Source organism: Numenius arquata, chromosome Z, assembly GCF_964106895.1.
Source record: "Numenius arquata chromosome Z, bNumArq3.hap1.1, whole genome shotgun sequence".
Lineage (NCBI taxonomy): Eukaryota > Metazoa > Chordata > Aves > Charadriiformes > Scolopacidae > Numenius > Numenius arquata.
In genome coordinates, this window is record NC_133616.1 from 44,221,847 (window position 1) to 44,237,363 (window position 15,517).

General features: G+C 38.0%; 1 protein-coding gene across 5 annotated transcripts in view; it reads left to right on the forward strand.

The window, feature by feature from the left end:
- The window catches only part of NTRK2 (neurotrophic receptor tyrosine kinase 2), a 208,114-nt gene that overhangs the window by 32,738 nt on the left and 159,859 nt on the right, over positions 1–15,517 (forward strand). For 4 of the 5 annotated variants that reach the window (XM_074166919.1, XM_074166920.1, XM_074166922.1 and 1 more), the window contains exons 6-8: positions 9,249–9,385; positions 12,892–13,024; positions 14,576–14,875. In XM_074166919.1, coding sequence (XP_074023020.1) covers positions 9,249–9,385; positions 12,892–13,024; positions 14,576–14,875 — 570 coding nt within the window. Of the gene's footprint in view, positions 1–9,248; positions 9,386–12,891; positions 13,025–14,575; positions 14,880–15,517 lie in introns of all 5 variants that reach the window. The other variant, XM_074166921.1, reaches the window with a different exon arrangement.

Sequence of the window (15,517 nt, forward strand, 5' to 3'; positions counted from 1 at the left end):
ATTTGTACATATAACAAATATATGTTCAGACTGGCTATTTCTATATGCAGCCAGTCAGCAGAAACGTCTGATCGGAGCACTATGGGATTTTATGAATGCTAGCGTTTTTTATCTGTCTCTTCCCTTGCGCATGAGGTGCTGTGGTGTTTGTCTTAGTGCTACTTCTTGTCAATGACTGACAAAATTTTAGAAGTTGTTGTAACGTAGAATTGCAATCTGAAGAGATGGGTTGCCTGTTTCTTGCTTGATTGGGAAAGACATTAATCTTTACAGACAGTTGTTCAGATGACTACAAATGGATGCGACTGGATCTAGCTTCATTTCAAACTCTTCCTGGTGCTAGATTTTTGTCCTAGAGATAAATAAGTGAATCGTAATATCAGACTGGAGGCAGGTGGTTATAAATTCTAAGGGGGGAAAAAGGCAAACTGAAGGATTGACGTGTTTATTTCTTTGAATTTACAGAAAAGATTTTTAGTATTAGTGAGTCAATAAAAGAAGCATTAGATCTTAGGCAATCACAGTACAATGCAGTCTAAAACCACAAGCAAAGGCATAATCCAGTGGGTGTTGACATTTTTTTCCATTATCAGCCAGACTTCAGATAAGACTATCAGAAGGAGAACATTACAGGCAGAATGAAGCGAGTTTAAAAAAAGGCTTAAACATTCTCTGTGTTTACCTTTCAGAATATTCATGGGCTCTCTAGCCTGCGTTGTTTATTTTGGCTCAAGAGCTAGATGATGTATGGTGGAAAACTGTTCTTATTTTCTCTGTAAGAGTTTTAATTCTTATCTGTGATCATGGGCTGCATGAAAAATGTTATTTTTTATGAGTGTTTTTACAGTAATGGGTTTAACTGTTACTCCAAAGTTGAGTTAGAAATTTCCAAACTTAACTAAAACAATTTTCATTGTTCCAGCTTTTAAGTGAAAATAACCAGTAATTTATGGGTGTTTGAAAAGGCAACAGGAATCTCATTTTCAAAGGCATGTACATAACTTCCTTGTGAGCATTCACATTTCTATCTGTTCGTGAAGCAACAAGTAACTTTCATACAGATACCTAAACATATGATATGTAAATTAGGGCTTGTGGATGATGATAGTTGAGTGCATGATGTGATGTATGCAAATGTCTCACATTAAAAAAAACCAGAATTTTGTTTTATAATTCTGATTCCATTTCTGCTTAACTTGAACAAAGCAGGCTTATAATACAGAGCAGGTTAGAAATAGAAAGAATAAGGGGAGGAAATGTGTCTTGATCACTCCAGTGTTGTTCCTGAGCTCAGCGCGTTGCAGAGGTACTGTATGCCTGACAATGCATCTGCGCAAGTGTAGAGTAGTGATCTACTGAGGGAGGATGGCTGGCTGAGTGATGGCTGGTGTTATTCTTACTTTGCTCTTATGATGTAACTAGGTGGATACTGATGACTAGATAACTGTATTCTGAAGTCTAAAGGAAGTACTTCTTTCTCTTTAAAAGTGGAGACATTTCATGAAGGCATCCCTTCAGGCATATACTTGGTTTACAGGATAGTTGGTATTAAGAATGAAACCCATCATTTTACTTATTTATGTAGTTCTCTGAAAATGTTTCTGTTTCAGGATCACGTTTATCACATTGAAATATTTGACAGGTTGGCATTGTTTTCAGTATTTCCTGGATACACATGATATTCCCCAGATAAAGAAAGATACAGGAATTGCAACTGCATTATATGCACTTAGTGAATAAGAATCATAGAATTATAGAATGATAGTATGGTTGGAGTTAGAAGGGACCTTAAAGATCATGAAGTTCCAAGCCCCCTGCCATGGGCAGACACACCTCCCACTAGAGCAGGTTGCTCAAAGCCCCATCCAGCCTGGCCTTAAACACTTCCAGGGATGGGGCATCCACAGCTTCTCTGGGCAACCTGTTCCAGTGCCTCACCACCCTCACAGTAAAGAATTTCTTTCTGGTATCCAATCTAAATCTCCCCTCTTCCAATTTAAAACTGAGGTTTGCATAAGCTAGTTTAGGCCTCATTAACTTACGTTACAAAGGCTCTTTGTTTAGCTCTTTGTTCATCCGCTAAATTTGTGGCTGCTGTATTCAGCCCAACTGCACTGAATGTATTTGGGTTTGTTTTGAAAGTTGTGGATGAACTGAAGCTTAAATACCAGTTAAGAAAAATTTTGCCAGAGGTAATTTAATTTCCTTAACTGTTCAGGGAATTTGTGTGAAAACATGGCTGGTTAGCTTCAGGAGACTGCTAGCAAGGGTTGATAAGGTTGATGGTCTCTATAGATACATATAATCTGAAAATTCTTGCAGACAAAATGTTGATATTAATCCTGGGGATGGGGTCAGTTAAACAGTTCAGGTGCTGCGAGATCCTTTGTTACTCAGCACCTTCCTACTAGAACCCAGGTCAGGCCTTGGGACCTTAAGAGAAAAGTCCTGGGCAGAAGTTCAGGAGCTGATGTAAACCTTGGAAACATAAGACCTACATCTGGTTTGAAATATCAGCAGCAACCTTCAAAGCTTCTGTACAGGTTGACTGCAGAAGACGGTTCGCTGTGCAAGTGAATTCTGTGCAAGTTCTGGTGCATGGCTGTTGGTGGTTTTTGCCTGCATGGCGTTCATCATGGCATTTGAAGCCCTGGATGGGATGACAGTTTTGCGGAGGTTGCGTTTGTTGCTGTTATGGTGAAGATGAGTTAGCAAGTTTTCTGGTCTTTGCTGCAGCACACACTGGCTCTACTTACAGGAGTTTGCTTCCAGTGATAATTTCAGTTAAGTAGGGAGTGATGGAGTGTTTAAAGGCAAAGTGAGGGTGTATTGGCTCTGGGAAAGCATACTTCAAAGATTCATCATCTTCTGATAGAGGCTGTACTTGTTTAATTATTTTCTGTAAAGGTTCCCAGTTGAATGTGACAGTCAGGCGTGTCATTGGAGGCAGTTTTGTTTTAGTATTTTAAAATATTTGGGTGGCTCAGTGAGCTGCCACATCACTCATTCTGCTTCCCGACATAAAGACATTCCTCCATAGACTAATGAGGTGGGTGTTGTGAGTATTAGATCTGACACGGTAAGAAAATGGGAGTTGGACTTTTAAGAAGGTATGCTGAAACAGCAAGCAGATCTAGCAAGAAGAGGTCTGAAATGAGCTTGTTCAGTGTGCATATGCCTTCCAACTGCTCATTAGGAAACGCTGAAGGCATGGGAAAGTCTAAACTCTTGTCTGAATGACTCTCCTCAGGGCTTTGGCAAGGACCCTCTATGTTTGGACTCAGTCTCCCCCAACGGTAAGAATTTGTGCTTTTCCTTTCAAAAGGACACAAGAAGACCTGCTCTTTCTTTTGGTGTTTTTTTTTTTTTTTTCCTTTTTAAATAATAAAAAAAGTAGTGGATACAGGAGATTTTGTCATCCTTCTCTGGATTCATGTTCAGTTCAGGAATCTAACCTACAGCTTTGGGGATAATGTCCTCGCCACCAGCCTGTAGAGTGTTTGAGACTATTCTAGTCTCAAACTGACTTAACCGTGTCAGACTTGCGCAAAATACCATGGTCAATGCGGAAAATACCCACGAAGATTTGCCATGCCACATGATGAGCATATCTCTATTCAGTAGATATTCAGTGCTTTATTCAGTGGGCATATATTTTCCTAACGAGCTGAAGAGGTTTTGATCTGGGACAGTTTCTTTAATTTACATTAGCACTCAGTGGGCAGAGTATAGAAATATGCTGTGAAAAGGATCATAATCCAGGATTCCTCTTCCTCTTTCCCCCTTACACCTTTCAGATCAGTGTCCTTACTGTTAATTTTAATTCAAGGGAAATTTCAAGTTTTGTTGTGCATGATGGCAAGGTTACAGTGGAGAAATGGAGAGTAGAGCCTGGTGGTTAGAGCAGTGAAATGAAAAGTTGTGCGCTTCTCTTCCCTGTAGCTAGAGAGGAAAGTGATCTTTGGGCTCCAGAAAAAAGAAGATATATGAAAGACAATAATATTCTACAGCGTTCCTCATTTCTGCTAATTCTGTATTTTGTTTGCCTAACATATTTTTTAATTTTCATTGAACATGGTTGTGGTTGTAATCTTGGTATAACTTATGTAAGATTTCTGCAATTATCTCTACATATTGAGTGTTTTGACAATGTGGCTGGGATACAACAGGAAATGGAAACAATGATTTATGTTTCTTTAATTCATGTTTTGCATGTACACTTTTGGGATATCCTGTTTATAGTGCTATAAAGATGCAGCCAGGCTGATTTTTGGTCCTGTTGTTTTGCAGACTTCAGTGGAAACATGCCCACTTACTCCATGGCTGAAATCTGGCCCAGAGCTTGTTGGCTGCAGACAGTTGCTAAGTGAGACACAGGAGGTGAATTACATATCCAACAGCTCCTAGCTTTATAGTTAGAATTGCTAGAAAGTTTTTTGCTTTGTTTTTTAAACCCATAAAAGCCTGTAGGAAAACACCCGTGGAATTTGTAAATATTCCTGTATTTTCAAACAAGGCAAAATTTTAATAGAATGATACAAGAAAACTCTGTTTATCTTATATACTACATTGATATAACCTGTTTGGAGCCAGTAAGACCTCTGAAATTTGCAGATACACAGTTCTTAACAAATTGCATTGTCAACCATTCTGTTTTCAGGCTCCAGGCAGTACAAGTAGTGGGTGTTATCAAGCTGTACTGTAGTGCTGTAATTAGCTGTATGTTTTCTCCTTCAAGAGAAAAAGCAAAAAAAGGGGAGGCAAGAACCTTGGACTGTACTAAAACCTTATGTGAGGCAAGCAGACTGTATCTTAAAATTTACAGGGGATATTTTATAAATCAGAGGTTCTGGTAGTCTGGTTCAGTTTGATAGATGGTTGCTGGCTCAGTATTAATTTAATCATTCTGGGCCTGATATATTTATTAAAAAGGTGATTAAGGATTTCAGGTAAGGATTAAAATGACCTTATTAAAATTTAGATGCAGTTGGCTAGTTTTGAGAATAAAAATTGTCATTTTTTTCTTGGTAATTGCTTGTTCTTATCACAGAACAGATTACCCTGCAAAAATGTGGCAAGCAAAAAAGAGGTGTCATGCGCCACGCTGAAAATCATGTAGTGACACTGCATCATGGCTAGACTCCTGGGAGTTTGTCAGCAGGCTGATGAAAATCAGGAACTTAGCGTGCATTAAAGTTGCTGTAGTACACTGGCTAGAGCATTAACTTAGTTCTGAGAGGTGAGTTACAGGCTACAGAGTTTGTATTAATACTCAGTTATTTCTTAATTAGGTCATATCCTTCCTTTGACACGTAGCAACAGTCTGGCTCTACCAAGGCCAGTGTAAGGTTTCTGTAGAAAGTAGTAAGTAGCAGCATGAGGGCTTTGAAAGCCCTCTAGGAATTGAGGCACATTCTTTTTATTAATTTCCATTGACAGCTGTGTAGCCAAATGCTGTAGTAACCTTTGAAAATTTCATCCGAAGTATTTGGTTTTGTGATTGCTGAAGTCCCAGCTGTGCACAGTGAAGATATGAGTCATTCCCTAGCGATGCTTGACAGTTCCACTGTCTGGTGGCCTCAGGCCATTGTTTTGCACTAATGATGGTCTGTGAAGGTAAATAGTTCCCCTCCTCCTACTTAAAGGAGGGTTTATACCTTCTAAAGCATGAGATGGTATTTGGAGAGACTCAGCTGATATAAATGAGTTCTTCTGATGGTCTCTATTGTGTCCAGTTGTGCTGGGGTGAGGGAAGTGGCTGCTTATTCTAATCCAGAGCTGTCTATTCCTGGGAATAAAGTGTTACCAATTTGAATATGAGAACAGATATTCTGTATGTGGTGAAATAACATAGCTGCTATGCAGCCATACATAATGAAACACATTGATTTTAATATACACTTACATGTATTGAACTATGTAACTCTCTACATTACAGTTTAAAATTTTCAGGAGCAGGTTCTGTCCTCCCATTTTTTTAGAGATCTAAAAGCTTTGGATAGATTATTGAGAGGAAAGGAGACTTGAGAAAACAAAATAAAACAGAGCAGTCTTCAGAAGATCATTCACAAAGTCTCTTGTCTCTGTCCTGTCAGAACAGGAGAGCACTTGATGGTTTTGAATGTCACAGACGAGTTTCAGAACTGGTAAACAGGAATGGCTCTTGTGTGAGGCCTGGGCAGCACGCCTGTGAAACTTATTGCTGCAGAAGGCTATTAAGGCCAACAATATTACAAACTTAAAGAAGAAATCAGATACTAGCAGCATTATTAGTGATATCCAGAATTATAACAATTAATGCTATCAAAGTTCGAAAGAGACTGTGTTTTGAGCTTTGGGGCAAAGGGTAATCTCTGTGTGACAGATATCAAGATGAGACTTGTGGAAAGATGGTGTCATGTCTACCTTGTGTGGGCTCTTATGCTACAGTCTAAACTTACTATGCCGGCAATCAACAAAAGTGTTTGAACCTGCTGTCTGATTGCTTGTATCAATTACTGTATACAAAGTCCTTTAAAATGTACATCCATATCAACAGAAGTGATAGTCATCTAAAACACTGTATTTAACCAGGAGTAAACACAGCATGGTTGGATATCTGTAATTGTGTAGGTGTCAAAATGGTACTGACTTGTATAAATGGTCTCGCACTACACTGAGCATACATACTGAGCATATGTGTCTGCTAGAGTACATTGTGGCTTTGAAATGCAGTTATTTTTCAGTGCAGGCTTTGCCGCTTAATCTCATTGCTTTATTGGTAAGTCCATTGTGTCACATTTTCTAGTTACAAGGTCTTATGCTACTGTCTGCTTTTTCCAAACAGAGCCACTGCTCAACTAGTGTGTTTTCTGCTATGGAGCAGTCTGGGTGCCACTGGAAATAAAAGCCAAAATGACCTTGCAGTTAAAGTTCTCACACTCAAGATATCCAACCAGAAAAAATGAATCCCAAGGAAATTATTTTATGTGTTTCCCACCCACCTCTTATGACTGGGAAAGGGAGTAAAAGAAAACACACACAAAAACGTGATTGTGATTATTCTATTCTATTCTATTCTATTCTATTCTATTCTATTCTATTCTATTCTATTCTATTCTATTCTATTCTATTTATATGGTTTTGAGGCAATGTTGTGTGCCAGATCTTGCAACTGATTTTTAATGTAACTTTAGGAATCTGTAGAATAATAAGCACTATTACTGTATAAACTTCTGGCAGGATAAAAACATGATTTCTCTCAGAGATATAACACCAACATGACACGTGCAGACTTTTGCAAATAAACAGAACTAGATATAACTCTGGGTGGGAACCAAAACTAGTACCAGAGTAATTAAACTTCAGTTGCCTATCCTGTAAATAAACACACTGCAGGAAGAAGTTGTCTGTTGTTTAACAGCTATTAAAAAGGAAGGCTCTAAGGGACCAAAGTTATTTTTTATTTTTGCTTACATGAGAGATTTCATGTGAAATGATGTGTTAGTAGGAACTGTGCAGGCTTGCACAGTGAAACACTAATCTATCATGTAGACCTTGTCCCAAGTGAAGAAGAAAGGAAGGCCAGGAAGAAGTGGGGAGCTTTAATCTCTTTGCACGTTCAGGTCTGGCAAGAGTAGTTGGAATGGTTTTCAGAGGTGGTGTGGAAGAGTAACTTTATAAAGCAAATGATCTCGTTACTTCTCTCCTTGTTCCCTAACCAGCATAATTAATATCCAAATGTTCTCTAAGATTAGTTTTATTTCCTGCCCAGCTAGTTGACAGACAGTGTTGAGATTTGAATTCACAGCAGGTGAAAGCAGATGGCTACCTTCGCTAACAGATTACTGCATCAAGGCGTACAAACTGTCCAGCTCTGTCTCAATAAACTTCAACATATGATTTATAAAGTGAATATAATAGAAAAAATCCATGATGCCTATAGCGGGAATCATATTACAGCACTGCTTAAAGCACTGGGAGAATTGCCTAAACAGTTATTGTATACTTGTGCTGATCTTCAAATCTTATTAGGCAAGAAAGCATTGCCTGGAAAATTATTTGTCTTCTCTTTGGTATTACTTCCTTTCATTTAATTTTTATTGAACTAATTAAAGGGATATTTCCAATATATGTAGCTTCTATTGAAGTTCTAGCAAACATATTAATGTGTTCACACTGATTTGATGGTTAATTATTTGTATGGGACTTTTTACATAAGCAAAAAGGTGTCTGCTAAACTTCTATGCCTGCAACTCCATAATGAAACTACTGTACTCTTAATTAAAAAATGAAACAAACCAAAAAAACCCCACCATTGTTTCAGAAAAATACAATATTTCTAGTGTGTTGCATAATTATTGGCTATGTAAATACATATGAAATGTGAGGTCTTCTGTGCCTGAAGTCTATTGATATTGCTGGCATTATTTTTGAAGAGGGTCAGTCTGTAATTCTTTGTGTTTTTGTAATGGGGAACCTCCCATTGCTTTGGGTGCTGAAGAATGAGATACAGAGTGATTTATAGCTCTGTGAGATGGAGGGAGAGTCCTGATTCTTGGCTTGCTTCCTGGTTAGTGGTACCATCTCACTTTTCTGCTTTCCTGAGGGCGACAGCTAAGTCGGGTGAGGTGCCTTGCGTAGCAGCTCTGTGCAATTGCTATTGCAATTCCTTTCTCTTCTCTGGTTTGATCTGTTCAGTGCTCTGTTCCCCTCACTTTGTACTTTTTCCCTGGTCTGTGTGAGTTGTGTCTCTGTGTGAGGGGGAGGGCTGCAATCTCTTGTGTGATACTGGGGGCTAATGGGGTTTTCCTGTTAGTGTTGTAGAGAACAGTGGGAATACCACAATGTCAGTTCATGGAAAATAGAGGTTTCTTTGCAGCTGTTACAAAGAGACAGATTAAATTTCCTGTTTTAAAGAATAAGGGAAAGGTGGGGTTTTTTTCATTTTGAAGCTAAAAACTGAAGTTAGGATAACTTCTGTTTGCTCACCCCATTTCCCTATATAATCAGCTTAATGTATTTCCACATGCAGCAGTGGTTTTAGGATGTGAAGTGGAGGAAGTGGAGAAAACTGTTTTGTAGCAGCTTAAGGACTGTAGTTACATGTTCGACAAGATGCTGTTTGTACTCCCTGACTGAATAGTAACTGACCATAGTGAATAGCTGTGTTTTTGCTTACATTTATAGAGCTTGCGTAGAATCAAATGGTGTCTATTTCTGTAAAATACAAATACGTGTGTTTTTTTTTGATTTTTTTTCTGTTGTAGACTTGCCCTCAGCAAACTTAAGCAATTACAATATCACCGTGGTAGAAGGAAAGAGCATCACGTTGTACTGTGATACTACTGGTGGGCCACCCCCTAATGTGTCCTGGGTGCTCACTAATCTTGTTTCAAACCATGAGGTAAGTTTCATATTCAAATATGTTGCAATTCAGAGACAGGAGATCCCTGCTGAAGGATGAAATGAAGGTTCATGTCCAGCCTTAGTTAACTTTAGATTAAATAGAAAATTAGTGTTGGGATTACATTTATTTTCTGTTACTTTCAATCCACAGTGACTGCTGCAGTGCTTTTGGAGAATGGCAGACATTTGCTCCTTGAGACCCTGATTTGCACTCTCGTTTTTGGATGTTCATGTGTAAATGAGAGTACTGTAATTTTTTGGAAGTGATGTGACTGAAACACAAGAGCTTTCTTATTATTGCTGATACCTGCATACAGAGAATAAATCTAATCTACACTAAGAATGAAAAAAGCTTTGTGTCTCTAATTTTATTATATTTGTATGCCAAAAGCTTGGTGTGCTGGAATTTGGTTGTAAATATTATTTTGTGGATTGTTTAATTTATCCTTCAACAAAGCAACAACAGGAAACCTTGGAAATTGAGGTGAAGGTTTTACTGAAAAGAATGGCAGGGTTTTTTCTTAATGATGTATGAAGATGTTTCCTCAATAAAATCATCTAGGCAGGGGAAGTTTTGTTTTCTGAGGTCTTTGTGTTCTGTGTCCCTACCTTAGACTGTGTTCACACTGAATATACAATGATTAAGTGCTTTCTGATGGAAGTGTTGGTAAGGAGAGGTATATAAGCAGGTCTTCAACATGCAGCTGCTGACCTCTTAAATGCCATTATTTACACAGTGAGCAAGACCCTCTATTATTTACAATTTTATGGCATTGGCTTTTCTACATTCATGGTGGTGCAGACTGCTCAAAGCTTCCTGGTCTATACAAAGTGCAAAATGTGTACTTACAAAACTGCTCCTACACTGCAGAAGAGACAGGACCTCTGGGATCTCATAATCTTTGTATTTTCTTCCTTGAGATCATTATGTTGGGCATGTATAGAATTTGACTAGTCTGTCTTTCAGCTCTCATAAGTAAGAGTTCTGCAGAGTTCTAGTTTTATTTTTAAAATTTTCTCTAAGCTGAAAAACTACCCAAAGGCGTCAATCATCATCAAGAACAAGAAGTTAAAACAGTTTGGGGAACCTATGCCAAGTCGTGGTTTTTCTTTCCTTTTCTTCTTTTTCTTTTTTTCTTTCTTTTTCTTTTTCTTTTTCTTTTTCTTTTTCTTTTTCTTTTTCTTTTTCTTTTTCTTTTTCTTTTTCTTTTTCTTTTTCTTTTTCTTTTTCTTCTTTTTCTTTTTCTTTTTCTTTTTCTTTTTCTTTTTCTTTTTCTTTTTCTTTTTCTTTTTCTTTTTCTTTTTCTTTTTCTTTTTCTTTTTCTTTTTCTTTTTCTTTTTTTTCTTTTTCTTTTTCTTTTTCTTCTTCTTTTTCTTTTTCTTTTTCTTTTTCTTTTTCTTTTTCTTTTTCTTTTTCTTTTTCTTTTTCTTTTTCTTTTTCTTTTTCTTTTTCTTTTTCTTTTTCTTTTTCTTTTTCTTTTTCTTTTTCTTTTTCTTTTTCTTTTTCTTTTTCTTTTTCTTCTTCTTTTTCTTCTTCTTCTTCTTTTTCTTTTTCTTTTTCTTTTTCTTTTTCTTTTTCTTTTTCTTTTTCTTTTTCTTTTTCTTTTTCTTCTTCTTTTTCTTTTTCTTCTTCTTTTTCTTTTTCTTTTTCTTTTTCTTTTTCTTTTTCTCGTTATGAGCCAAAAAAAATGTGGGATTATGTTCAAGAAGTGAGATCATCTCATTTTTTAACCCTCCTATCTTTGAAATGCCACAGTCAGTTTGCTTCAAGCTTTCCAGAAACATTCTGTCCTGGCTTAACTTCATCTTGAGATTTCAGAGGAGCTCATAATACAGGCTAGCTACAACCTTAGCCATGGAGCACAGTAGTCTTTTCACTAGCAGAAGAATGAATGTCTTTTAAACCTCATTTGCCATTCACAACTATCCTTCCTTTTCTGTGAGTGCTGTTTTTGGTTTCCTTTCTCTCACTTCCATATCTCAGTTTCTGCCTCCCTTTTCTTCACCTCCTATGCTGCTTTTGCCTGTTTTGTCTCTTTCCTGTTTTACGGAGAGAGACATTAAAAAAAGTTAGAACTAAACTCTAGTTCTACAAAGCTAACTGTATGCTCTCAGTTTCCATGCTGATGTATAATCTGATTGGTGTTGGTTAGAGTTCTTGCTTTAGATTTCAGCCCTGAGCCTGCGGTTGAGCCTGTCTGCTTTCAGTCCAGCTTTGAGCACTGCTCACCTGAGAGCTGCACAAAGAGAAGTGTGTAATGGGGTGTTTGCTTTTCCACTCACCTCCCCTAGTGTCACACTGAAATCAAAGGGACATTTAACTTAAGTGGAACTAAGGAGTCATCTTGAGGTTCAAAATTCTCATTCCACAGGACTGTATGCAGGAGTGTTCCTGCATGTCCCCATTGACTGCCACTGAAAGTCACTGTGGTTTTACAGATGCAGTGCATTATTTGTTTGTGTTCTGTGCAGCACTGAAGTGTATGTGTACTCTAAGAAAAGTACCTCGAAAGTAGTTTTTAAAAATTTTCCTAATGTGTTTTTGTTCCTTTCCTTTTTAAGAAAATAGTCTCACAATTAAATTAATTGAATAATTAATTGAAAAATTGAAGTATGGAAATAGTAATTATTTGGAGATCATATGAAGGACCTGATTTAAGAAAACAAGAGCCTTTAACAACTGGCTTGCTAGCGTTTTTATTTTTTTGGGGTGTGTGTAATTCAGCCCTATTTGCTTTATTCAGTGTTGCATAGCTGCATATTCAATATGGCATTTAAGGCTGTAAATGGGCACTAAGCTTTCTAAGAATTGTAAGAATCAAGATTTCTAAGAATAATCATTCTTGCCTTAATTAGCGTGTGCCTAAACACGTAAAACAGTACTTGGGCAGTAGCTTAGTAGAAGGTATGTAATTTCTTGTGGTAGGTTTCATAAGAAGAAGAAGCTTTCAAGAGAAATTTGGCTCAGGAGAAGACACATTGTTGTCAAGGTGCAGTAGAGCTTAGAAGGCAGCAGTGGAAGAGATGTCAAGTGTAAGTGTAGAGGAAAGAGGCAAAAGGAAGACTAAAGAAAGCATTGAATAAAATACAGGAGGGAAGAAAAAGTTCAAGGGGAGCAGAGGTAGACCACAGAAATTAGTTATGAAGTGGAAGAGAAAGATGAGCAAGTGTGCCGGCAGAGAAAAAAACATTCCTGTAGAGGGGAAGAAGTGTTTTAAAAAAGACAGAAACAGAAAGTGACCGGACAGAAATATGGTTGTCTGCAGTGTTTGTAGCAGGACTTCTGAAGCTTTGAATCCACTGCCACTGACACTTATAATTGGTTCTGTATGTGTTTTGAATCTGTTTCGATAATACAGTAAAGTAAGTCTGTGATCAGTTGTGGACTGATACAGTTAAAAGGAAGGGAAAATGAAAAATGCCATTCAGTTGTGGCCAGTGATTCCCTCTCTCTTGTTCTTTATGCTGTGGTTGACACATACGTGTTTTTCTGATCACCTGTAGAGTGACACAAGTAAGAACCCTGCCTCGCTAACCATAAAGAATGTTTCATCCATGGACAGCGGACTGTGGATTTCCTGTGTAGCAGAGAACATTGTGGGAGAGGACCAAGCCTCTGCCGAGCTCACGGTATTCTGTACGTATGCAGGCCTCCATACAGCTCCTGAGGCCAAACCTCATTATCAGCAACTGGTTTGGGTATAAATTTTTTCGGGGCACACAGGTTGTTGAACAAAAACCCTTAAGGCACATGAACTATCTACAGCGGTTAATTCCGGGAGTAGCCCAGCCAGCAGTTGTTGTATTTATCTTTTTCAGTCCTGTGTTCTACAAAAAATGTATCTCTAAATGCTTTATCTTCCAGTTAAAATGATCTGTAAGTAAAAGTCTGAAACCCAAAATACTCAATAGCACTGTCGGTGTGGGAAGGTTTGAAATGGTGTGCACGAACAGACACTGTCTTAGGAATTAAGAAGTGTGAACACATCAAGAGGCTCATAGAATTAACTGTAAGCGACTACCAATATTGAAGTTCTTATTATCTAAGGCAAGAACTGCTTTGTCCAAAAAATAACACACTTGCAACATTTGTACTGCCCGATGTAAATCCATTTGTTGTAGTTTTGGATAATATGCTTATTTGTTGGAGCCAAGGAAGGGGGAAGGGACACGCAGTGTAAAGGCACTGGCTTCTTAGATCTGAGGTTCCAGCTTTATTCATTTTATGTGAACTAGACAGCATGTTTTCACAAGTTGCAACCCTCTGTTTAATTGAAGATGGGAATGGAACACATTGTAGATGGCAAACTTTGTTCAGCATGTGCTCATGACAGAGTAAACTAGAAAAATCACTGTAAATGTAGGTTTGTTGGTTGAAACTGGGTATGTAATAGCTACGGGAAGGAACATAAGCTACAAATGTTTGAATAGTGTAATGAGATTCTGAGCTTGGCACTTGTTATGAGTGATAGAAAAGAGTATAACTAGATGAAATTAGAGGCAGTTAAGAATATAAATATCAAGGAAAATTTCCCAATAGTGAAATAATGGGCAAGGTGTTGGAATAATCTCCCGAGGGAAGCAGAACAACTCTGTAAACTTAGGCATTTAGCAGGTTTGAACAAAGAATAGAAAATGTATAGTAGAAAGTTGTCTTTCCCTGACAGAAAAATCCAGGGAATTAAGTCATCTGTTCCGGCTTTGATTCTGTGAAGAGAATAATCTGAAAGTTTGAATTCCTAGCTGAATATATTTCCAGTACTACTTGCTTTTGGCTAACTTTTAAATATTTTCAATATTGTTGTGTTCCTTCAGCACCCCTTTGCACCATTTTTACAGCAGAGTAAAGCTAAAATGTCTCTTTCCTCATTCTCAGTGACTCAGTAACTGAACTTCCCACACCTTACAAGGTTTAATTGATTTAACAGGTGTTCAGTCTTTGCCTGAAACTAGTTTATTTTGTTTCTTTCTAAAGAATGGCTTCATTTCAGTTGTGAACACAGTACCCTAGGCAGAACAGGTGGATTCCTGTGTGAGTATCCTTCAAATAGGTATCATTTTTACTAATAGCATACTTTTGTACTGATGAGTGAAGAATATTTCCCTGATAACTTTGGGGGGAGGGAGGCAAGGGAGGAAAGACATATTCAGAATATTCTGATGTTCTTCACTCTTTTTTCCAATATAGTTGCACCAAATATCACGTTTATTGAATCTCCAACCCCGGACCACCACTGGTGTATTCCATTCACTGTGAAAGGGAACCCTAAGCCCACGTTGCAGTGGTTCTATGAAGGGGCTATACTGAATGAGTCTGAATACATCTGTACTAAAATACATGTTATTAATCAAAGTGAATACCATGGCTGCCTTCAGCTGGACAACCCTACCCACCTGAATAATGGTGCTTATACCTTACTGGCAAAGAATGAGTATGGAGAGGATGAAAAGCGGGTTGATGCTCATTTCATGTCAGTGCCTGGAGATGGTAAGTATATTTTTTTTTATGTTAGCAATTGCAAATTGATGAGACTGGGGAGACAGTGCTCCTGGCCAGTTTAACTATTTTGGAGGAAGCTTTTGATATGCTGTGTGGGTTGTTTTTTTTTTTTCCCCTCTGAATGAATGTCTTCAAGATTAGCTGTAAAATCATCTTTTTCTTGAGCATTTTCTTCTTTATTGCTTTCTAAGGGAGGCCATGCTAATGCTCTGTAAATCTTCCCTTTGAGTAAACATCCTCAGTGCCAGCTAAGGCTAGTAAAAGGTTGCTGTTTCTGAAGTCTTTTGTCAAACCTCTGTTCTGATCCTGGAAAGCACTGAGTGCCAATTTGGCCACTCTGTAAGTTTTCTGCACTGTATATGAATGCAACTAGACAGTGTATCCAGGGACACAGAGGGACGCTTATGTAGCATCCAGTGCCTTGTTGCAAAATCGGTAAGTGCAGTGCAGTGAGTTGATGATAATATGTTGTTTAGGACACCAGAGGGAGCTGGAGAGAAAACAAGTAACCCAGAGGCCGGATGGACAAGGTCTCATGTCTTCCCAGGCATTTCGATGTCCAATTCCCTTTGTTTCGGTGAACGTTGTGCACCTACGTGCCTAAGAATATCCATGCTCAAGATGGTTGCT